Genomic DNA, 25,716 nt, shown 5'->3' on the forward strand with positions numbered 1-25,716 from the left:
CCCAGTAGCTAGGATTACAGGCATGCACCACTGTGCCTGGATAATTTTGTATTTTTAGTAGAGACAGGATTTCTCCATGTTGGTCAGGCTGCTCTTGAACACCTGACCTCAGGTGATCCACCCACCTCAGCCTCCCAAAGTGCTGGGATTACAGGCGTGAGCCACCGCGCCCGGCCCCATTCACTAGTTTATAAGAAAGTTGTGTAAGTTTTTTGTTTATCCTTTGTTTGCAATTTGAAATTTTTAGCATCTGGCATTTGTCCCATGGAACTATTGTTATGGAGGATTTTAGGCTAGTTCACAAAAGAACCTAATTTAATGTTAGGTTACTGAAATAGGGCATCTGTAATTGAACTCAAAAGGTTACAATTTAAATATACAAGTATATAGAATGAACAAAACAGAATAAAGATGAGAAATAAATCACTTTATGTTTATATAAAAGCATTTTTTAACAAGAGAATGAAGACGTCATTGGAATTTAGACTTGGGGATAATCATTCTTAAAATAATTTTTTGATTGTGTTTTCCCCACTTGATGCAGGTAGATTACTGGTTCCACCTGCACATTTGTTATCAGTGATGAGGTAGAGAGCTTGCAATGAAGTAGAGAGAAAGTTTATTGAGGTGACTGGAGGAGATGAAGAGTTGGAGACAGAAAATAAAGGAGGTACATAAGTGGGAAGGAGACGAGAGAGGAATAGAGAGAATATGTTTCTCTCAAAAGAAAAACAAAAAGAATCAGATGTCATTGGAGTAGACAGTTCCTTTTGCTTTGCCTCCATTACTAAATTACTGAGGATTTCCTGTATAGTACATATATTTCACATTCCTCATTTAATCTAAATTGTATTTACCCATAAAGATTAACAGACATGTTTTTTAAGATATTTTTTTCACCTTTGAGGGCAATTTAATGCAAGTTAGAGACAAATTGTATAGATAATTAAAATTAAAAATGAATCAAAATTATTTCCCTCCCAACCAAACCAGTTTTGACTTCCTTATTGCCAGGGCTGATATTGGGCAAATAGTACATAGAAGGTTATGTACTTATGGTCGGCCGTTGCTTATGGTCGGCCATCCATTTTGATTGGTTGATACCCATGTTGTGTGCTTGTTAAATATTCTAAATATCACGCCTATAACCTTGAGCACCCATTCTTGCCCATCTGCTATCTGGGACTCTGTCTGGGAAGAAGAGGTGTAGCCTGGGCTCAAACCACTTCAGCCTCACAAAAGCCATTGTAATAACTAACATTGCATTCAATAAAGGAAGTGCATTCGAAGTGCAAAGAAATAGAGAATTGAATATTTTGGCCTGGAGACACCAGTGACATTCACCTCAAATAGCATTTAGAAACTGAAGAAAGACAAAGACTGAAAGAGAGAGAGGTGTTTATTATTCAGTTATCCCTTTGTTCTTACCAAAGTGTCTCTTTGTGTCCTGTGCCGGTCTCATCTGTGGAAGGACGCTTGAGAAAAGATACCTGTACATCCTCTGCCCGCTAAAGTATCTTGTTTGATTTCTTCCCAGCCTTATTCTGTGGGCATGGTTTCATTCTCTGCATTGATTATACTAGATATCAGCCTGTCATTTTAATAAACTAGATAGCACCAAGTAGAATTTGGCACATTGAATAGCTAAGGAGTTCCCCAAATTTTTGCCAGATTTCTTAGTCTTTGCATTTCCTTTGAGAGTACAAAATCAGATTCTGGCTGGTCCGAGTGCAGTAGTGTTTACAACTAATTGATCACAACCAGTTGCAGATTTCTTTGTTCCTTCTTCACTCACACTGCTTCACTTGGCTAGTGCAAAAAAAAAAAAAAAAAAAAAAAAGAGCAGATACCCATTTTTTTCTAAATGGGAATTTATTTGTATAAAACACCAATCTTTAAAAAAGTCCTAGATTTCAGATGAAATCTTTCATTAAAATAGCAAATTATGTTAATGACAGTGTTTTGGGCACATCAGATATAATTTGAATAGTACAGCAGCAGTGAGGACAAGTATGTTACTGAGAATACCACTTGCAATGTTATGATGTTGGAAGTGCCTTTAGGATGACTATGAATGTTGTTTGGTTATAAAAGAATATACTAATTTATATCAAGGAAATGTAAACGAGCAGTTGATTATTTTACGAACAATTTTATAGGTTCCCACAGGTGCTTGAAGAATTTTATCCTTTGTTGTTGTTGTTGTTGTTGTTGTTGTTTTTTGAGGGAGTCTTGCTCTGTCACCAGGCTGGAGTGCAGTGGTGCTTTCTCAGCTCACAGCAACCTCCGCCTCCCGGGTTCAAGCGATTCTCCTGCCTCAGCCTCCCAAGTAGCTGGGAATACAGGCGTGTGCCACCACACCTGGCTAATTTTTGTATTTTTAGTAGAGATGGGTTTCCCCATGTTGGCCAGATGGTCTCGATCTCCTGACCTCATGATCCACCTGCCAAGGCCTCTCAAAGTGCTGGGATTACAGGCGTGAGCCACCGCGCCCAGTCTTGTTGTTCTTTTTAAATGCCAATGTGTTATTTGGATTAACTTCTGTTATAACTCTGTTTTCAAGTGTACCTTCTTTGGAATTGTGGCCAGGTTTTCAGATGAAATAAAAGATGAACTCAGATGAAATTTCTACTTAGACAATAAGCTTTAAACTTCATATTTTATATTTCAATGTGCATTCTATTATATATATAAATTGCATTATAAATCCAATTATCCATTTATGAATATCCAGTTATCCATTTATCCTTTTATGTATCCAATGGATACACAAATACATGTATCCATTTAAAAATACTATCTAGGCTTAATGTTTGGAGATCTTCTAGCTGAGTCACTTTTAAGAATCATGGTGGAGAAGTAGATTAAAATGAACCATAATAGAATATTATGTATTTCTCTGAAAGTTGTTTACTATAATTCCATCAGTTTTGGTCTATTTATATTGTTAATTATTACTGTAGGCTTTGCTTCTTTAATTTCTATATTCTATGATTAATTTTTAAGCTTTGATTACATATACTTGCTAAGAATTAATTTCCTATTACATATTTTTCTTATCTGTGTCTCATTTTGAAATTAATAAGGTTCTAGTAATTTGCTACATTAATTCAACAGGTATCCTATTTTTAATTGCATCTATCATCGTACCTTTTATATTTTTGATATTTGTAGTATTTAGCCTTTGTTGCATACTCACAGTATGGTAGCTGTTGTACATGAGCTATAGAAAATACTTAGTCTTGGGTACTCCATAAATATATATACCAACTATGTGCCTACAAAAATTAAAAATGGAAAGAAATAAAAAAAGAAAATACTTAGTTCTTCTATCAAGAAGATAACAGTTTGGAAGGTTATGGAATACCATTCTCTGGTGATTTTAAAGAAAAAAGTAGGCAACTATTTGTATTGGCTTGATGGTCTGTCAAAGTCTTTTCTAGTCTTGTGTGTCTGTATATATGAATGTATTGATATACAGAAGGTATTTTCCAAATGCCGGTAAATAAAATGTAAGTTTCTTTCTCCTGTTATTCTAGCAATCATTTTCTCACTGGATACATTTGAAGAGGGAAAAGGTGAAGGAATTAAATGCCTTGATCCCATCTCTAAATTATACAGTTTGGCTTTTAATCTTTAATCTTGCTCTATGTTACATGCTATAAATTACACAGTTTGGCTTTTAATATTTAATTTTGCGCTATTTTACATGCTATAAATTTAGATTTCAGCTTGGTGACTAACAACTGGTAGTATCATTTTGCTGGCTTAAAGTACCCATTCTTTGTTGTTTTTTAGTAATCATATCAATAATGATGAGAATTTGCATACTTGGGAATTATATCTGTGTTGTCATCAACTTTTGCGTAACTGTACTAATAAACGTCTTCAGAAGTTTAAATCACCTTCACTCTGGGGAAGAGAGAATTCTTACTTGTCTTGGGAAGTGAATTCATGACCTCAAATTCCTTCCACTCAGGGTGAATTGGGAAAACAGGTATTGACTGTAACTCCATTTACATAACTTAAATTTTTGAACCACCAACCTGCAGCTCCTCAAATTGGATTAAAATGGACTTTTTATTAACCACATTAGAAATCCAGGGTATTTATACAGTGCTATGCTGTCTATTTCTAGAGACTCATAATTTGTTATTTTTCTATTTTTTTATGTTGCAGTTATGTTTTAGGTATTCTTAAAATATATGGCTACTAAGTAAAATAAGCAATTAAACATTTTTGTAAAGCAAATCAGCTACTTAAAAGAGCACAAATTATTTTTGAGTAATAAATCAGTGATAGACTGGATGAAGAAAATGTGGCACATATACACCATGGAATACTATGCAGTCATAAAAAAAGGATGAGTTCATATCCTTTGCAGGGACATGGATGAAGCTGGAAGCCATCATTCTCAGCAAACTAACATGGGAAAAGAAAACCAAACACCTCATGTTCTCACTCATAAGTGGGAGTTGAACAATGAGAACACATGGGCACGGTGGGGGGTGGGGGGAACATCACACACCAGAGTCTGTTGGGGGCTGGGAGGCTAGAGGAGGGATAGCATTAGGAGAAATGCCTAATGTAGATGATGGGTTTATGGGGGCAGCAGACCATCATGGTATGTGTAATACCTATGTAACAAACCTGAACGTTCTACACATATATCCCATAAGTTAAAGTCTATTTTAAAAAATCTATGAAAATAGCAATGTGTGTGTGTGTTAACCTTAGAGATTTCAGTGATATTATATCCTAACTAGGCTGTCATTTTATGTGGAGGAGTAATGTTTTTAGCTTTATTTCAGTTTTTAAAGAAATGTCAACAGAAGGATTATTTGATTTTCTCTTAACCATCTGCCAAATCTGTTAACAATACAGTTATGAGGTTAACAATACATTGATAAAGTTTGTGTGACATTGAGGACACATAAGCTGACAAAATTTTATAAACAACCAAACATTTAAGTCTTTTGCCTGTGATTTGTGTCTGTTTGTATATATACATATATATACACACTGGCATTTTTTATGGTAGGCTTGTTTTTGTGGTTTGTTCTTTGTATTATATTTGCTAATATTATTTTTCCTATTTCTCCTTTGACCAGTCAGTTATTAGAGCATTGAAAAGAGGTTCTACTGAGGAAAGGCCTCTCTGTCACTTCTCTTCTTTGTTAGCTTTTCGCTTTATGGTATATTTCGCTCTATGGTGGGGAAATGGTTCTGGGCACATGTTGACGCCAGAGACAAACAGAATGTGCTGTGAAAGTAAGAGTGGCTAAGGAAAGCTATGTTGCCCAGATGGAAGCAGTCATCACAGATACCAAAATCTTATTTACAGGAGAGATTTGATGTAGATATGCCCCTCTGCCCTTAAGAAAGACATTTCCTTGCTTATATTTCCAGATAAATAATGTTGAAAATTAGTTTACCCTAGGAATAATTATCTTGTTAAATTATTTTCATTATGAGTAATAACTTTGAAGGAACCAAAATGAATGATAGTAATGAGTGATGCCTATTTACATGAATGGGAAATCTAGGGAGTGGGTATTAGAGCTTTTCTGTTCGTGGATCTGCTAGCTGTGTAGCATTTTTAAGAATAATGACTAAGAAGTGGATTGACATGAATCATAATAGAATAACTTTCTATTTTCCCATGTTTCCATCTGGCAGGAATTCCATCAGTATTTTTGGGGTGGGGGTGGAATACATTTTTGAGGAGACAAGAGTAATTAATTTGGCCATATTCCAGTTATAACATTGTTTCTTAGAGTAACTTCTAACTTACTGACTTTGATCATTTTCTTTTAGTTAGCCTTCTACCAGATTAAGTAAAGGTGGTTTGCAGATTATCTGTATGTAGATCATTGATACATTTAGATAAGAATCCTTATTTGCATCTAAATGAACATTAAAAACATAATTTACTCTTATTCTAGAACAGGTATTTGTGGTATCAAGATGTGATTGCCATGAAAGTAGTCATGTTTTAATTTTTTTTTAATTGGCTTAATAGGTCACTTTAGACAATTGTGTTGAAGTTGGACGGATTGCCAACACCTACAATCTAACCGAAGTGGATAAATACGTTAACAGTTTCGTCTTGAAGAATTTTCCTGCATTGCTGAGCACGGGGGAGTTCTTGAAACTCCCTTTTGAGCGTCTTGCCTTTGTGCTTTCCAGTAATAGCCTTAAGCACTGTACTGAACTTGAGCTCTTTAAGGCTACCTGTCGTTGGCTTCGCCTGGAAGAGCCTCGGATGGACTTTGCTGCAAAATTAATGAAGAACATACGATTTCCACTGATGACACCACAGGAGCTCATTAATTACGTGCAAACGGTGGATTTCATGAGAACTGACAATACTTGTGTGAATTTGCTTTTGGAAGCCAGCAATTACCAAATGATGCCATATATGCAGCCAGTTATGCAGTCAGACAGAACTGCCATTAGATCTGACACCACTCACTTGGTTACACTAGGAGGAGTGCTGAGGCAGCAGCTGGTTGTCAGTAAGGAATTGCGCATGTATGATGAAAAGGCCCATGAGTGGAAATCATTAGCCCCCATGGATGCCCCAAGGTACCAGCATGGCATTGCCGTCATTGGAAATTTTCTCTATGTCGTTGGTGGACAGAGTAATTATGATACAAAAGGAAAGACGGCAGTTGATACAGTCTTCAGATTTGATCCTCGATACAATAAATGGATGCAAGTTGCATCTTTAAATGAAAAGCGTACCTTCTTCCACCTAAGTGCCCTCAAAGGATATCTGTATGCAGTTGGTGGGCGAAATGCAGCAGGTGAACTGCGTAAGTGTGCATTTATATTAAGCATAGAGACAAATTTCTTCACTCAGAAATTCTTATCAAATCATAAAATAAGCAGTCCTGTAAAATCAGATAAAAATGTAGCTAGCTAGGGTTTCATTTAAAAACTATTTTTCTGAGAAAATATTGGAGACCATCTTTATGCCTTATTTGGGCATATATCATTGGTGAGGGAACAAAGTGTATCTTACAAATACATCAGTATATTGCAGAATATTTTACTTGTGCAGCGTATGTGGTCTTTGTCTTGAAGGTTCATCTAAAAAGTATACTTAGCTTATTTAAATTATAATAAGGTCTTGTATAGAAGTTTGGCATGCTTTCTCATTTTCGGTTTTTAAAGGGCCACATGATATTTTACTGAACAGGTTACAATCCTTCATTACAGAAAACTTTCATTGTTTCTTCTTTTACAAAATTTGTTACCTATTAGAGGTCACATAGATAATTTTCTTTATAGATTAAATGTACAAAGTCCGACATTATACGAAGTTTATTCACTGTGAATATTATGATCTATGACTGTTTGTTTTAAAAACAATTCTCTTGACATAATATCAGATAGTTTTCTTTACCATAAGCCCATCTGGTAAGCTTTATTTGATGGTCACTTTTTTGTCTTCCTAGTATAAAATTGACCATAAACATACTTTGATATAGAATACTTTGGCTATATAAATTAACCGAAAAAGGTATAATTTTATTATTTCAGATAAAATTGGGATAGTATAATTTTTCCAAAAACAAAGGCAGGAAGTCCACATTTTGTGTTGTGACATATATTTGTCATTGCCATTATTGTTTGACCTTGTTTTCAATTCTTTTATTCTCTATTATAAATAGAGTCTGTCACAGGGAGGGGAACATCAGAGACCAGGGCCTGTTGGGGAGTGGGGGGCTAGGGGAGGGATAGCATTAGGAGAAATACCTAATGTAACTGACAGGTTGATGGGTGCAGCAAACCACCATGGCACGTGTATACCTATGTAACAAAACAGCACATTCTGCACATGTACCCCAGAACTTAAAGTATAATAAAATAAATAAGTCAATAAATAAAATACAAAAATACAAAAAAATACAAAAAAAGACAGAAAGAAAGAAAGAAAGAAAGACAGACAGGAAGGAAGGAAGGAAGGAAGGAAGGAAGGAAGGAAGGAAGGAAGGAAGGAAAAGAAAGAAAGCCAGCCAGGTGTGGCTCATGCCTGTAGTCCTAGCTGTTAAGGAGGCTGAAGCAGGATTGCTTGAACCCAATAATAAATAAATAAATAAATAAATAAATAAATAAATAAATAAAGTCCTTGTAGTTGATCAATTCCAGGCTCCATAAAGCTGGGATAGTTCAAAATATTGAGATTGGCTCTGGATAAGTTCAGAGTAGTTCTCAGAATCTTTATTTTTCAATATTCTAAGAAATAAAAGATAGTTTAATGTATTTGAGACTAAGCTATTTATCAGAGATGTTGTTACAATGATATTTTTTTCTAAGACCAGACTTTCTAGGTTGTTGGACTGTGTTGCATGATCATGAACTGCATAGGTGTTCCAATATATTTTAATAATTGGACTTTTAAAAGCAGTTAAGCCGTAAGTGTCCTTAGTGTACAACTGTCCTTTAGGCCTCCTTGGTCAACCTACACCCATTATTTTCACATTATTATACTATTTTAAATTTGTGGTATCTGGAAGTATCTAGAAAGTGCAAGTAGTGACTTGGTTGTTTCTTAGAAAATCCCTGTATAAGATAATCTTTTCGTAAATATTTTCTTCACAAATAATAGGTCATTAACCTGGGCAGTCTTCTTTTCTCAGAGGAAATAGCTCCGTTTTTCAAAGTCGGTCCTTGCTTGTTGATGTTATCACCCCTGTTAATATGCAGCTACTTAGTTTTCAATATATAGTTCCTAACACTAATTAGAAGCCATATTCTTCTGGGAGTTTATAATCGTCAGGCCGAGGAGAGTCATTACATAAAACCAAGATGCTAGAGGCTTTTTTTTTTTTAACCTATCCCAACCCTCTTTCAGTTGCTCCTATGGTATACCCATCTAGGAACTAGAAATAGACCACCCTGTTGGGCAAATGGCTCATACACAGGAATCCTTACTCCTGACCTTCAGAAACCACCCCTCCATCTCTGATTTAAAACAGTCTTTTGTGTTTCATTTGGAAAGGGAAAAGAAACAAGGGAATCATGCTTTTCTTAGGGTATTCCTAAATTCATATTTAGGCTTTAACAATAAAATTTCTAAAGCTTAACCTAAGGATGATGACTTAAAAAATTTCCCCTCTAATGGTATATATAGGTTCATTTTAATCTTATTTCATAAACTGCATTTAAAAAATGCACGTGTCATTATAATACAGGCACAAACCATCTATTCCAAGAATTCTAATTCTAGTTATCATCCAATTATTTGATATTTGATATTTTATTCCATTTGAAATGATCTATAGATTACAAATCTGTCATGATCTTATAGATTTGTAATCTATAAGTAGCTAAACTTTTGTAGAAAATGATTGTGTCCTTTAAAATCAGCATACCCATCAAATGCATTCTGTACTTAACATTTTATTATACAATACATTGGAAGTTTAAAAAATATTTTGTGATTGACTTAGTAAGTGCACTCAAATTTAGAGTCTTGATTTCAGGAGAAAAAAGGTCAAAGAGAGTCATCAGATAAAGCCAAGAAGCAAGAGGTTTCATTTGTTTCTGATCCACTCCACCCACTTTGAGTTCTTTCTGTGTTATACTCAAATAGAAGCAAGAAGTAGCTTGTCTTGTCATGTCACATTCTATATTGCTGAGGTAACCAAACTTGATGAAACCTGCCTTGATTACTATTGCTCCCAAAGAATAATATTAATGAAATTTCCTGAATTTTATCTATTGATCTTGTTTCTCTTTATATAAGTAAAAAGTGAATTTGTATTAGTTGGCTTTTCCAGTTTTCTTGGGCCCATTGTTTTTGCAGAATAGCAGATTTTGATTCTAAAGAAACTTGCCTATATTTCTGAATGTTCCTTCCAGAAACTGAGTTTTTAACATTTCCCTTACCCTACAAGTGCTTTTTAAAAATAGAATTCCCCCTTCAACGCACACATTAATATCTATTATAATAGATTAACATTCCCATTGTAACTGATTAAGTTGACACATTCATATGCCTTTGTAAATAGTAGAAGGAGGTGATGGGAATGGGTAGCAGGAAAAGGGGACTGATGGGAAAGTCATTTAACAGGTTGATTAGTACCAATATATCACTTCTTACACACAGTAACCATTGCCTGTATATAATTATAAAAAGAAAAATTTAATGGGTACAAAAATAGTTAGCATGAATAAATAAGGCCTAGTATTTGATAGCACAGCAGGGTGACTATAGTCAATAATAATTTAATTGTATGTTTTACAATAAGTATGAGTATATATAATTGTATTATTTGTAACACAGAGGATAAATGCTTAAGAGGATGGATACTCCATCTTTTATGATGTGATTATTATACATTGCATGCCTGCATCAAAACATCTCATGTACCCCATAAAAATATACACTTACTATGTACCCACAGAAATTAAAAATTAGAAAAAGAAAATGGTGGAAACATTTGCAAGACAGTTTAGATCACTTTAATGCATTTGGTCTTTTAAAATCTTTTCATGGGGTACTTGGACCAAAGGAAACCTAAGCCCATTGTTCATGAAAAAAAGACTGTGTGTGTGTGTGTGTGTGTGTGTGTGTGTGTGTGTGTGTGTGCGCGCGCGCGCGCGCGCGCGCGCGCATATACACTAGCACACGTCTGCTCACCTGGTTTCGTGCTGAAATATAATTCCTTCAAAATGCTGCTTTCCTTTGACACTTGTTACAATGAGAAACTAGGGGAAACTTAGAGTAGCTGTCACTTAAGTGTAAAAGAAGTCAGTTATTTCTGGTATCTTTCAAAATTGTGTCATATAAAAAAATCAATCTTCCATTGAAGTTTTCTATATTGAAGAATATGACAGCTCCAATATCTTTCACTTCAGTTAAATATTAATAAGTTAAGATTTCAAATAATGAAATAACTTACAGAAAGCATGTTAGATGTTTTTCAAATAAATGCACAATAAAACTACTAAATTTTATTAAATGCCTCTATACCCCCCAAAGGATTTGGGGGTTTCTTGGTCACTCACCAGCGTTCTGTTTCTAGAGTCCATCTCCCCTCTAAGGGAGCCATCATTGTTCAAATGATTTTCTTTAGGCTAATCTCTTTCCTAATCTTAAAGAACAAATACATTCCACATCATCTTTTAGGACCGATTCTGGATTTCTATGGAATTATCTCGGAAAATAAGAACTGATATATGTGAGATAACCAACCTAAGTGTAATTCTTAAATTGGAGAGATTCTTTAATGTAAACACTAGGCCACCAGACTACTGAAGTTAATTCTCTAGATTAGGGGCCAGCAAACTTCTGTAAAGGGCCAGAAAGGGTTTATTTCCAGCTTTGTGGGCCATTCAATCTCTGTCACAAGTAATCAACTCTGCTGTTGTAGTGTAAAAGCAACCCTACATAATCCATAAACAAATGAGTGAGGCTGTGCTCCAATAAAGCTTTATTTGTAAACACTGAAATTTGACTTTTATAGAATTTTCATTAGTTACAAAATAGTCTTGATTCTTTTTCAATGTGTAAAAAATATAAAATCATTCATATTTTTATCTTGTGGGCCCTACAAAACAGGAAGTAGACTGGATTTGGCCTATGGACTGAGGTTTGCTGCCACCTGCTCTAGATTTTTCCAGTTGCCTCTTTACCATTTCCAACTCTTATAGACTATGATTGAAGCACTGCTTTGTGGCTCCAACTCTTTGCCTTGCATCATCCCTTGCTCCCTCTTCCCATCAGAGTTGTTGGTACTAACCTATATCTGAGTGTCTTGTAAATATGGAAAATGGAAATAAGAGCATGTGTATCTACTTTTTAATTAGATGTATTTATTTTAAAATAAAATACTATTGATTTTACTGATAACAATAGCAATTCTGCATGGAGAATTGCATGACAATAAAAGTTGACAATAAAAAAAAAATTAAACTCCTGGGACAGTTAAAGGAGATAGATTTTTAGCTGGAAAAAAGTTCAAGAATGATGGACTATTATATAGTAATTTTGTTATTGGTGGTTAATAGCTATCTTGCACTGAGGGGCTCCTGCATGAGAAAGTATAAATGGATTCTTATAACCACTATTAGGGGAAGATGCAATTAAGTCACTGACAGAGGAATTATCCTTCTACAGTGGAAAATATTAATAATAATAAAAAGTGAATAACTATTCAAATTCTAACTCCACTATGGAAAGAATAAGAAGAAACTAAAGGAAATCACATTGGAACAGTTTGAATTAAACATAAGAAAGGAAAGTTACAATCCAAAAATTTCAAAGTTTAAGTCAGAGTCCTGCATTAAGAAAAGTGTAAAGCTATAGTGAATCCTGCCTTTGGCTTCAAGTAGATGGAGAAGATGATATCTGGAAGTCTTTTTAGACCCCGTTTCTGATAGGATGTATGGTTTAATTACTTCGAAAACCTTCCCATTAATGGCTTTGCTAATGCCAAGTACCAATCAATGCACTAGGTTTTCTGTTATGTAGTGAGAGAGAGAGAGAAAGAGAGAGAGAGAGAAATTATATATATATAGAGAGAAATTATATATAGAGAGGGAAATTATATAGAGAGAAATTATATAATATATATATATATAGAGAGAGAGATGTGGCAGTTTAACTTGTTATTAATTTTAGAAATAGGGTTTAAAAGAAACAGAATTGGCAAGGATCCAGGCCTAAAGCAATGAACAAAGCCAACAAAGCAGTAGGTAAAAGTGAGAATAGTAAACGCTTTTGAAATAAGACTGAAAATTCAAAGCTAAAGTAAGTGGAAAAGGAAGTCAGTAGAGAGATACAAGAAGTGGCATAATATAGATGTGTTTGGAGGAGAAAAGCATACTTTGCATAGTGAGTTTGATGATGAAATGAAATTATTGAATAGAGTGGAAAAGTAGTTTCTCTCTCTCTCTCTCTCTCTCTCTCTGTGTGTGTGTGTGTGTGTGTGTGTGTATGTATGTGTGTTTTGCCTGTCACCATGTTATTTTTTTTTAAGTAGAGAATCTCATTCAACGGTTGATTCATCAGGACTGCATTTGGTTGCAAGTAGCTAAACCTAATTCCAGTGGCTTGATCAAATTGTCCTACTCAATAAACTTCTGCTTACCCGTCACTGCCCAGAACTATATCATATGGTTGACCAAAGCTTCAAGGGAACCTGCTAAATTAAATTTCGTTTTTAGCTTGGTGCAGTTCTTCCCTAAGCAGTGTTGTGGTTCTGTTAGTTTAAAAAAGTGGGGTTGGGGGATGCAAGAAATTGGATTAGCAGTTGGCAGTGTATGCAATAAATAATACGAACTTTTCGAGTCAATCTAGACCTCATGCTTTTGATGAGTTCTCTTAATAGCTTTTCTGCCTTTTAAAAAGTGATTACATTTTCCATCTTTCTTGGTGACATTGTTCTGTTCTTGAGGTTATAACAGACTGATTGAAAGATACTTAAGTGAGTTGAGATCACTTCTCCAAAATACATTGTGTTAAAAGATGATACATATATTACTGAGAGGAAGTATTCTTAATAAAGACCTTTGTATTATGCCGCCAACCATCTTCAGGTTAAGAGTAGTACTGGATGCAATGATGGTGGGTATATACAAACTATCAGCTTTAAAGTATAAATGTAGAGAAATTGTCGTCAGTGTCCACTTTGTAGTCTGTATATGAACTAAAACAGTGGGCTTCAGAACATGAACCAAGAAGTGTGTATACTTTCATTCTCAATGTAAAAGTTTGCTTCTTATGTATTAACGTTTGTTTCTATCAACATGGGGACCCAGAATTGAGGAGTTTTTCATTCCTTTTGATTTTTTTCATCCTTTCTTCCTATGTTTTTAGAACAAAGAAAATGGAGAAATGTCAAATTATAAATATGTAAACAGATTACAGAATAAATCTTAGTGATTTCTGCAATGACAGAAATTTGTTAGATTCTTACACTATCTAGTCTAATGTAACATGTACTAATAGTTTATATTATTAATATAGTCTCAATAATTACTATAAGAGCTCCCCCCACAGTCTTTCACATATCTATCGTAGCTATAATAGATATGTTTAAAGTGTTTGGATACTATCACTGTTCCACTTAAGAGAAAAATAATTAATTGCTAAATTTGAAGCTAAAAATCATTTTATTTCTTTTTTGTTTTTTTAAACAGCTACAGTGGAATGTTACAATCCAAGAACAAATGAATGGACCTATGTTGCCAAAATGAGTGAGCCCCACTATGGCCATGCTGGAACTGTGTATGGAGGAGTGATGTATATTTCAGGTAAACATGTATTATGTTAACACAATATAATATATAAGCTTTTAACTATGTGGTTATCTTTCCGTATAGTGGTAGTAATAATAATAATTCAGGTGTCAGGAGTTTGAGACCAGGCGGGCCAACATGGTGAAACCCTGTCTCTATTAAAAATACAAAAATTAACTGGGTGTGGTGGTGCACATCTGTAATCCCAGCTACTTGGGAGGCTGAGGCAGGAGAATCTCTTGAACCTGGAAGACGGAGGTTTCAGTGAGCTGAGATCACGTCACTGTACTCCAGCCTGGGTGAAAGAGTGAGACTCCATCTCAAAAAAAAAAAAAAAAAATCCAGAAAAATGGATAATCAAAATATAATTTATGTTGATTTTAGAAACTGTTTTTGTGTGTATTTGCATATGAATGCCTTGGGCATTCTGTAGATTTATAAGAGTACTACTAAACCAATCCTGTTATAAGGTATAACTTAGAAGAAATTGAAAAGCATTCAAATTTTGCTTTCCAGTTCCCATGCTCTGTATTCAAAGAAGCACCATTCATAGTTTCTGTAGCAACAGTTAATTCATTTTATTTAAGGTTTAGCTAAACTGTGTGAAGGAGTGTATCATTATATAACATATAAGCTCTCCTATGCATAAAACATGCTTCCAGTATGCGTAATAGTACATAATAATATTCATTCTCTCTTTCAGTATAGCCCATAATATGGGTTTCCTTCTTCCTTAGCATTATAAGAGGATTCTACTATGGTGTCATTGCATAAATATTTCTGTGCTGATTATCTGTATTTTATGCACATGAAGATATATTTTTCTGTTAAAAAATTCTGAAATGGATATAGTTTATTCACAGTGTCCCAGTAGCAACTTTCATTCTCAAATTGTTGGTGTTTAAATCAACCTACTGTCAAATTTCTTTCTTTTTTTTAATGCATTTTCTGCTTTTGTTCTCCTGTAAAATTTAGGAAGAAGTCTCACTTTAATGTCAAGACCACCTCTGGTACTGACATTTAACTTTGTTAGTCAGGTTATTATCACCTGGCCCTGACACACTCTACATGGGACAATTCTTCCCCATTGAATGAAGGCCTGCCAGTGCCAGGCCAGCAGCTACATTACTAGAGACCAAAGGTGTAAAGGCGATATTTGTGGCCTGATTGTCTGACCACTGCCTTAGGAAATCTGTAATCAATAAGAATCAATGAAAGGCCTGTAGCATATGATTGGCAGGTTTCTGGTGTTAAACTCATGAGCAACTACAGAATGTCTTATATTGGAAGAACCATACAGGTAATAAATATGCTCCCATTAATCAGTGATTTATACCATCTATCTATTTTATGTGGGCAGCTACTGTACCATTATAATGAGAGCTCCAACTCCTCTGAGAAAAATGACACCTGAATTGTTTTAGTGGTGCTTTGGCATAACTGGCGTGTATTGCAGAAATGACCTTCCCAATTGAGAGTGGTTAGAAAGTATGGCTGATTTTCAAAACAATGAACACTGTTTTGCTTTCTGGGAATTCTGTAAAGCAGAGAGAAAATATTTTTAAAAAGCAGAAGAAAACAGTGATAGTGATTGCCATCTGGCCACTTGACAGTAAAACTTTGAATAATTTGACTGAAAATTAGCTTACTTCTCTCCCTTGTCTACAGAAGGTATAGTTTGATACTTTCGTTGTAGAGACTGATTTATATGTGATCTAAGAGTACACTTTGTAGATGATACAGACTCAATAAGATTAACAACAAATTGCTGCATGTATAAAATTCCACGTATATTCAGCATTCTAATTCTTGAGATTTTTAAACATGCATTCTGATAACAGATGACATTGTCTATCCTCACTTTGCCCACAGAAAACTCTATAAACATAAGCAATTCTGAATATTCTTATAAGCTTGTACACTTGTGCAAGACTTTCAACTTTTCCAAGGCATTTTGAGAAATATCTCACTTCAGAGTCACAATCCTGATGCAATAACTGGAGTAGATATTGTTTTGTGGCAAGTGAGGAAATGGGCGCCTGGAATTTAATGTGCTCTAGCCCAGTGCTCAGCACCTGGAGGATACCCACTAAAAGGCAGTAAGGAGTGAATGATGCTTTGTAGTTGGAATTTACTACAGATCCAACTCTTTATCAGTGACCAAAATATATTTTCCTTCAGCAAAGTCTTTTAAAAATACCATGGATCTCCATTTGAGAAAGTGATTGCAATAATGTGATTGTTTTGTTCTTTAAGAAGATGAAAATGCTATTTTCTTTATTTTTGATCCAGAGAATGTATTTATGGAGGGAAGACAGTCCTAAGAACAGTATTGATAAGCTATATGTCATAATATGTGGCTAAAAGTTAATTATCTCTGACAGAGTTCTTTTAATTATTTTTGCATTTCTATAACAATCTATTTACCTCACACCTATTGTTTTATTCTTTAGGAGGAATTACTCATGATACTTTCCAAAAGGAGCTCATGTGCTTTGACCCTGATACTGACAAGTGGATCCAGAAGGCGCCAATGACCACGGTCAGAGGTCTGCATTGCATGTGTACAGTGGGAGAAAGGCTCTATGTCATTGGTGGCAATCACTTCAGAGGAACAAGTGATTATGATGATGTCCTAAGCTGTGAATACTATTCACCTATCCTTGACCAGTGGACCCCAATTGCTGCCATGTTAAGAGGGCAGAGTGATGTTGGGGTCGCTGTCTTTGAAAATAAAATCTATGTGGTTGGGGGGTATTCTTGGAATAATCGTTGTATGGTAGAGATAGTGCAGAAATATGATCCAGATAAAGATGAATGGCATAAGGTTTTTGATCTCCCAGAATCCCTTGGCGGCATTCGTGCTTGCACACTCACAGTTTTTCCACCAGAAGAAACCACACCGTCACCTTCTAGAGAGTCCCCTCTTTCTGCACCTTAAGATCATCTCTACAACTAAGATGCTGTAGTTCTATCTTTGCAATGTGTCATAAATTCTCTTCTTTTTCCCCCTTAAGTAGTATATATGTTAGGATTAGCCTCCGGTAATTGATACAGATATTGGAAAAAAGACAACATTGATGTTATTTGTGCTGTTTGTTTGGCCTAGAGTGTTTATAAAGTGGTAACACAACCATTCTGGAAATGTATCCCATAGAAGCTGATGTTTAACATATGAAAAAAAAGTATCGTCTATAAAATGTTTCTTCAGTACTTTTTAAATGCTGTGTATTGGGTGTAAGGTATTTGTCATCTTACATTAGTAAACCCAATAAGCCAAGTTGAAGGTGGATTATAGTAAATGTACAACTGTGCTCACTAGGCTTCAAAGTAAAAAGTTTTCCTTTCATCTTTGACTGTAAGATGTCAAAGGGAGGCAGCCTGCTTGAACAGGAAACAACACACAAAAGGTTGCCAACTCGCATGAGCTACCTCCCTCTTTTCATAAAGTATTTTTGACATATCTGTCAACCCACTTGACTGCGTGGGTGCATTGGGAACACAAAGTTTCTTAGACACACAGGAGAAATAGCTTAAATTCACTAATATTAATTTAAAAAGCAGCATGAACCCTCTACTTATAAACAAGGGTTTGGTGTTTTTAAAGTGTGTATACATACATACACATACATACACACACATATGTCAAATATATACATTTTTAGATTGAGTGGCACATCAAATAAATGTGAAATTAAAAAGAATTCTTCCAAAAAGCAGCTTCTATTAAAATGGGAATTCAGTATGCCCATACTGAATGCATATGTGTAGAACCATACAGAATTTAAGTGGATAAGGGCTAGAAATTTTGAGCAACAAAATTTGTCACTTGACCAGATTTTATCTTCAAAAATTGTATTCTACTCCTTCTCCTTTGCTGTTGAGGTAACTTGCATATTATACGTATTCTGTATACTCAGTTCATAAGGTTATTTAGCACAAATTGTAGCAGCTTCACCTGGAGAGCTGCTTTTGCTCAACAAATTCAACTTCCATGTTTTATCTTTTTTTGTTCAATAAAAAACATTTAATGTCATTTTGGTCTGAGACATCCCATTATTGTCTGATTTGACTTCCTTTGATTAAATATCTATATTTTTGGCATGGCAAAATGTGATCAGAATTTACAGCTCTGAGCAGCTTGGATGAGTGAATATTTATGCCTTTTTATTCAAGGAAAAAAAGAATTTGACAAAGTCTAACTTTGTTCATCAAAACTCATTGCTGGTGGTGTTTGGGGAATTAGATTATGGAAGATGCTAACTGGCTTTTCATCACCGCAGAACTGCCAACCATGTCTAAACCAAAAGAGCAATTACAATTCTGAGTTTTGTCTCCCTGATCTTCAAGAGGATCCATCTTGCCTGATGAGAAGGGATTGTGTAAAATTATCTTAGAGATTTGTCTTGACCTAGGATCCCAAAGGAAAAATGTTTTTGTGAAAGATTATTTGAGAATTATATTAGCATCATATTGTGATCTTCTCTACTTTATCTGCAGATGATCGGATTAAATCTGAGCCAAAAATTTAGGGCTATGAAAATACAACTAGTGAGTCTCCAAATTTCTTTACCATTGGGTAATTAACAGTGCAGATGTCACTGCCTCTATCTTGAGTTAAATAATTAAGTAAACAATTTTCTCAGTAGCAGTACATTTGAATATTAGGAAAGCTTGGTATGAATTTGAAAATCCCTCTTGAGCATTATTGTTCTTAAGTCAGAGCAGCTGGTCAATAGTATCAGTTATCTGTTTATAGGCAGAGTGGATTCAGCCATTTGCACATAGTTAACACCTGTCTAAAAATGGCGGCATTATATGGTTTGGCTGTGTCCCCATCCAAATCTCATCTTGAATTGTAGCTCACATAGGGACCCAGTGGGAGGTAATTGAATCATGGGGAGGGGTTTTTCCCATGCTGTTCTCGTGATAGTGAAAATGTCTCATGAGATCTGATGGTTTTATAAAGGGCAGTTCCTCTGCACACGCTCTCTTGCCTGCTACCACGTAAGGCGTGGCTTTGCTCCTCCTTCACCTTATGCCATGATTGTGAGGCCTCCCCAGCCATGTGGAACTGTGAGTCCATTGAACCTCTTTTTTCTTTATAAACTACCCAGTCTCAGATATTTCTTCATAGCCGTGGGAAAATGGACTAATACAAGGAGTATATAAGACAGATTGATAATTCAGAAACAATGATCAGGCATGGGGGCATGCCTGATCAAATGGCTCTTCTCCAAGCAGCAAAAGTTCTTTCCATTTTGTGGCCTCCCCTTTTAAGTTCTCAGAGTCCTCTCCATTCAGTCAGAAGAAGAAAAAATCGAGGGTTGCAGGTGGGAGGGCTATAGTGGTCAGGCTTGAAAGAAGCATACATTACCTCTACTCACATCACCTGTCCCCACATTCTAGCGGCCAGAAGTCAGTTCTGTGGCTACATATAAACACAGAAGAAACTAGAAAATGTCAGACAGTTGTGTGCCCAGAAAGACGAAGAAATGGGGCTGATGATCTTCTAGCAGTCTGCCACAGGGAATAACACAAAACATATATATCCACTTCTGTTTGACAACGTAGCTTTTCTGCATCTATGTATGTTATTTAGAATATAATTTATTTCACACTTTACTGTAGTTGCTATTACTAAACAATTCTAACACCTGGAAAATTATTACACATTTTGCTTTACAGTGAATTAACTATTTGTCTTTATGAAAAAATACCTGCCAGTTATTAGTTGGCTTTATAAGCATTTCTCACATTTGCTCTTCTTAAGTTCTTAGCCTACTTGAAAGAGGAGTTATAGAATTCACTAAATCTCAAAAGGTTTGTGATTTTCCTTCTTGGTCAAGATTACTGGAATATGAAAAATGAAGAAAGAATTTGCCTATTTCTATAATTTTTAGAAAATTCATCTGATAATCAGTATTTGCCCTGAAAAGTGAAATTATGACCTGAAACTCTTTCCTTTCTAAAATTACTTTAGAGACTAAAATATACATACATACATAAATACATACATATGTAATATTTCTTTGGGAGTTGCTAAAATGATTCTATATTAGCCTACGACAGGGTGCACCACAGGGAAATTAAGTACTGTCTTATTAGTTCCACCATGTGACCTTTTATTTTCTCATTTCAAGGGCCTTTGCATGTTTTCCTCCCACAAGAATAGTAAGCAAACATTCTTGTGTGCAAAGTTGGCTGTGCCTCTAATTTTATTCTTAGCTCCTATGCCTAAACCACAGGTTTAGTACTTTGCACATCAAATAGCTTTGTGAGTAGGCAGGAAGAAAAGTAAATGCAAAGCAAGTTCTTAGAGACTAAGGGAATTTTATTTTAAATTGGTCAAATAATTTGGTGTTTAAAACCTCTGGTATTTATAAAAATGCAAAATATAGAAAAATTGAAAAGTATAAGAAGAAAAAAGTCATCCATTATCTTCCACATATCAAGATAATTACTTCCAATTATGAGTATATTGTTTATACACAATTATTTAAAAATCAGCATGATTTTTGTATATACTATATAAAGTATGTTCTGATACATCAATACATCATTTTCTGGTATAAAATACATTCTAATATACCAATGCATTGACGTCTGATACAAAATACATCAATGCAATATTTAGGATGCAATTTTGTAATGTGTAGTAAGTGAAGTTTAACAATTAGGTAATGTGTTGGGCATTTGTCAGTTTAAAAATTACTGAATATTGACATGATCAAATCAGATGTTTGCGTAATTAAGCAATAGTGATGCCAGACAATTAAAACATTTATTTCATCAGTGAACCTAATTTGCATAATTCATATCTCATAGTGGATATTTCATCTCTATTTACATTTAGTGTTCCTTAATCATGTATTATCAAGTATTATCAAAGCTTTGTCAAATGTATCTTTACCTTGTATGTGTTATTTGGCAATGAGATTAAGATTAACAAAGATTGAATTAAAAAAGTGAGACTAAAGGCCATACATTTATTGAAAGAAAAAAGGAGGGGATATTACAACAGGGCTTGACAAACTTTCTGTAAAGAGCCAGTAAATATTTTAATCTTTGTGGGCCATATGGTCTTTATCACAACTACTCAACTCTGCTGTTGCAGTGTGAAGGCTGATGGAGACAATATGTAAATGAATGAGTGTGAATGTGTTTCAATAAAACTTTAAAACTTTATAGACACTGAAATTTGAATTTCATATTATTTTCATGTATTACAAAATATTCTTCTTTTGACTTATTTCAACCATTTAAAAATGTGAAGACCATTCTTAGCTCATGAGCCATACCAGATTTGGTCCACAGGCTGTAGTTTGCTGACCCCTGCATTACAAAAGCATATTTCATTACCATTCTTTTATTCTTTCAACACAAATTTATTGTGATCCTATTTCGTATCAGTCAGTGAAAAGTCCTAAGGCTACACAGATGAATAAAACAATTCCTGCTGTCATGAACTCAATCTAATTGGGGAGATAGGTACTTACACTGTATTGTGCTTGAGGCTATGATGGGTGTAAAGAAGCAACATCTGAGCAGAGTCATAGAACTAGGTCTTTGTAAAATGAGTGGAAGGCTATAAAGAAATGAGGACCTGCCCTAATAAAATACAGTTTCTGTGGCCACAAATGTGGAAATGAGAGAGTACTCATAGGGAAAGGGTAACCTCTCTTTGAAATCCTAGCACCTATCCTCTGAGGTACAACTTCCTGTTGCAAATCTCTCATTAATTACACCAACTACCAACCTGCTGGTTCTGTGCTAGATAGAGTCATATACAACTTGTCCTTCAAAATACTCTGTAACTCAGCAAAAATCAGGATGGAATATTTCATAAGGTTTCTCTAAATCCTTAGTGTACTGGGTGCCTTTTACTACAAGAAGCAGAAAACCCCAACTTTTAACAATAAGGAAATGTGTTTTCTCACAAATCTTCAATGCCTTTTTTGGAGGTAAAAGAAGACTCAGGCATGGTATAATTAGCTAAATGTCCTCAAACACTTAGGGTTTTTCTTTTTCTTCACATTCCGTTTACAATAGCTTTGCAAACACTGTGTTGCTAGTATCATCTCTAGTTAAGACCCAGAGAGAGAAAACCTCTCCCCAACCATGAAATTTAAATCCTTCTTTTCAGTCTGATGGAGTCAACTTAGGAGATATGACTGCCCCTGGCCCAGTTGCCAGGGGAATTTCATGCATGGATTGGCTTAGACTAATTATCTTATATGAAATCATTATGGAATTAACCATAATACCCTTCTCAGTCAGGAAGAACAAAAGGAAAACACATAGGGAAACGAAATTTAGCTAATTGGATTTACTTTGTTCAGTTCGTCTGTAATCAGCTTGGGCTTTTTCTAGATTAGTGTTTTTCAAAGTCTGGTCATAACTTATTAGTACAAAAATTCTCAAAATGTGGTCTAGGCACACTGGTGTCCCTGAGACCATTTCAGAGGATTCACAAGGTCAAAATCATTTTCATCACAATAGTAAGACATTTACCTGTTTCACTCTCATTTCCCCACAAATGTACAGTGGAGTTTTCCAGAGGCTAAAGAATGCATAATGATATAGTTGATCAGTCAGGTAATAGAATATGAGTTTATACATGCTTGTATTTAAAAATATTCTCATATTTCATTTTGAAATGCAGCAAACATCAGTGGATATAATCCACATGAACAAAACCTCTTCCGTGTCCTCAAAAAATTTAAGAGTGTAAAAGAGTACTGAGACCAGAAAAATTGAGAACAGCTGGTACAGCTGGTGTTAGTTCTAAAATTGATTTAGCAACATTTTTTACAGAAATGGAATAAAACATAGAGTGTACTATCTACATCATAATTTTAAGTTTTTTGTGAATTTTTATTTTGGTTATATATGTGTATATATATACATATTACATATTTATGTATACATATATACTTATATACATACCCATGTAGGTATATATAATAAAAATGTTCACAAAACAATACACATACAGACACACACACGGTTGCAATGTAAATAATGTAAATATTTCTTAATGTGGGGCCTGATCAAAAATGGTTGAAAACACTGTTCACTAGCTGCTGACCATACTCTGTATAACAAAAGCCTTCCTTCCACCACCACCGAGGAGCACACTGAAGCTTTCTAGATTGCTCAAAGTCCTGACACGAAAGAGCAAGATGCAGAGAGATACATTACCTAAGGTCTGATTTCTCAGTTCTCATGTCTTAAAACTTACTCATTTCCTTGGTAATTAAAACCAAAACCCAGAGGAAGACAACTACCTATAGGTTCCCTCCTGATCTTAGAGGAATTTGCATGATAGCTACATTAGAGGAGAACACATAACACCAAATGTACCATAAATGGTACACAATCTTAGTAGCAGGCTTTTAAATTCCTCATACAAATCTCTTAATGAAGGCATTTCCCAAAAGGAACAGTAGTTCTAGTAGACATTAGTGAATATGGAATGAAAAGAGGCCCTGATTGTAAGCCACAGAAACTAAACTCCAACCAGCTTACACTAAAAGGAAAAACATAGTAGACCAGTAGTGGGACATCTCTCAAACCCTTAGGAAGACCAGAACTGAAGCTAGGATACAGTAAAAACTGGAGAAAGAAACAAATGCTGACAGTACTCTGTGACTCTGCTTTTCTCTGAGGGTGAGATTCATTACCTCCTCCTGCAGACCAGCTTCCTTGACATGGTACTGACTGTGATGGGGAGCTCCCAAAACTTCCAGCTTTCCCCACCATAAAGAAAATGTCACCCACTCCACATCATCAGTTAAAGACTCCTTGATAATCACAGTCATTGACCAGGTTTAGCTCAAATACCTTTGGATCAATAAGCAAGGGCTCTGCCAAAGGGCCTGAGTGCTGATACGAATGCTGGTGACTCAATCCCTACAAAATATACTTTTCCATGAACGAGAAAGTTATTTGTGCCAAGCAGTCCCCCAAATTGATGTCTACAACAATAGCTAGGTCAAGGTACAGTTACCCTCCTGATGTCCAAAGGGAAATGTATGTGTTTGCCAGTCAAGAGGCCAGATATTTCTAAAAAGTTGACAGAGTCCATGAAGAGAGCTGATCTCTACTCAAGAGTCAGTGAGTACCATACCATTTTCTGCTTTCCACCTCACCAAAGCTTGGGCATGCATTCAGGCTTTCCAGTGTTCAAAAAGCCATCATTATGGCCAAGAATGGGAGGCAACCAAGGAGGGAGAATTTGCACTGTTGCATCTCATAATGGATTGCCTTCACTGTATGCTATCTTGGTTTAGGTAGAAAAAACAAGTGCAAAATGACAAAATATGGCATAATCTGAGCTAACATTTCAAAGCATTTGTTTTAGACTACTTAAAAAGGAAGCCACCAAGCTCTTAGTTAAACAAAACAAATATGTGATGAAGTTGCTGTAGCAAATCTTAGTAATAAGGCTCAGTCTGGAATAGCTGGGAATGTGGCAGCAGGGACCCAAACACATTTAGCATGTTCTAGCCTTAAACGTTTATATTCATGCTCTATGGCAGGAAGGAAGAAGCAGAGGCACAGTGCTGCAAAAAAAAAAAAAAAAAAAGGCTTGTGCCCTCCATCAGAGAGAAAATCCCCTGCTCTAGAGCTGCTTCTGTGGGACAAATTAGAGTGAGTGGAGGTCAAGATACTCGGACACAGGAGCAGGTGCCTGAAGTCTGCAAGAAGTCATAAAGTTGGGATATCTGTGACCTTCCTTATCATATTTTGTGTCTCCTCTCTGGTCCTTTATTAGAAGATTGCCTGTATTAAACCTAATTGACTTTTGACACCCTCATGTCAGTGAGATGATAAGATACTATCCTGCTGGAGGAATTAAGAAGGTTGCAAGGAAGGTGTGGATACATTTGGAAGGCTTCTGAATGCCTTCATATAGGTCACAAGTCTCCACTAATTTGGGGCCCAGAATAAAATGTTTGGGACAACTGATAGAGATACAAAAGGTTTCCGAGGACATGGCAATACCTACAGCTGTGGTAGTGGTGGGCCGTCAGCAAAACTGATTCTGTGAAGAATTTAGAAGAGGTCATAGATAGAGATCTGTTCTTCAGGTTTTTCAAGTCAGTGAGTTGGCAAGAAGAGTTGACTTATGCATATACACCCATCTTCTGCCTTCTCCCTCATGCTAAGTGTTCAGGTCAATATGAGTCTTAGATATTCCATGTAGGCCTGGATGAGTTTAGGAAGGACACAGTCAGAGTCATGGGGGAGCCAGGGAAGGGAGACATTTTATTACTGTGCCCTCCTACCCATTTCACAAAACCATTGTGCCTCTTATGCCAGGATGAGGCATAATAACAAAATGTCCAGAGACAGAAGATGGGCACCATAATATTTCAAACTTGATTGTGCAAGGAAGCCCATAACTTGAGAGCTTTTTACAAGGAATAAAGACTTTATTTTTCATTTCATTTT

At 35.4% G+C, this 25,716-nt stretch overlaps 1 protein-coding gene across 8 annotated transcripts in view; it reads left to right on the top strand.

Moving 5' to 3' along the window:
• Positions 1-18,292, top strand: part of KLHL13 (kelch like family member 13) — a 193,423-nt gene extending 175,131 nt beyond the window's left edge. For all 8 annotated transcript variants that reach the window (XM_008019533.3, XM_008019535.3, XM_073013438.1 and 5 more), the window contains 3 exons: positions 6,023-6,818; positions 14,158-14,271; positions 16,710-18,292. In XM_008019533.3, coding sequence (XP_008017724.1) covers positions 6,023-6,818; positions 14,158-14,271; positions 16,710-17,197 — 1,398 coding nt within the window. In that variant the 3' untranslated portion in view covers positions 17,198-18,292. The remainder of the gene's footprint in view (positions 1-6,022; positions 6,819-14,157; positions 14,272-16,709) is intronic.
• Positions 18,293-25,716: the final 7,424 nt, after the last annotated feature.

The sequence above is a fragment of the Chlorocebus sabaeus genome, chromosome X (genome assembly GCF_047675955.1).
Source record: "Chlorocebus sabaeus isolate Y175 chromosome X, mChlSab1.0.hap1, whole genome shotgun sequence".
Taxonomy (NCBI): Eukaryota; Metazoa; Chordata; class Mammalia; order Primates; family Cercopithecidae; genus Chlorocebus; species Chlorocebus sabaeus.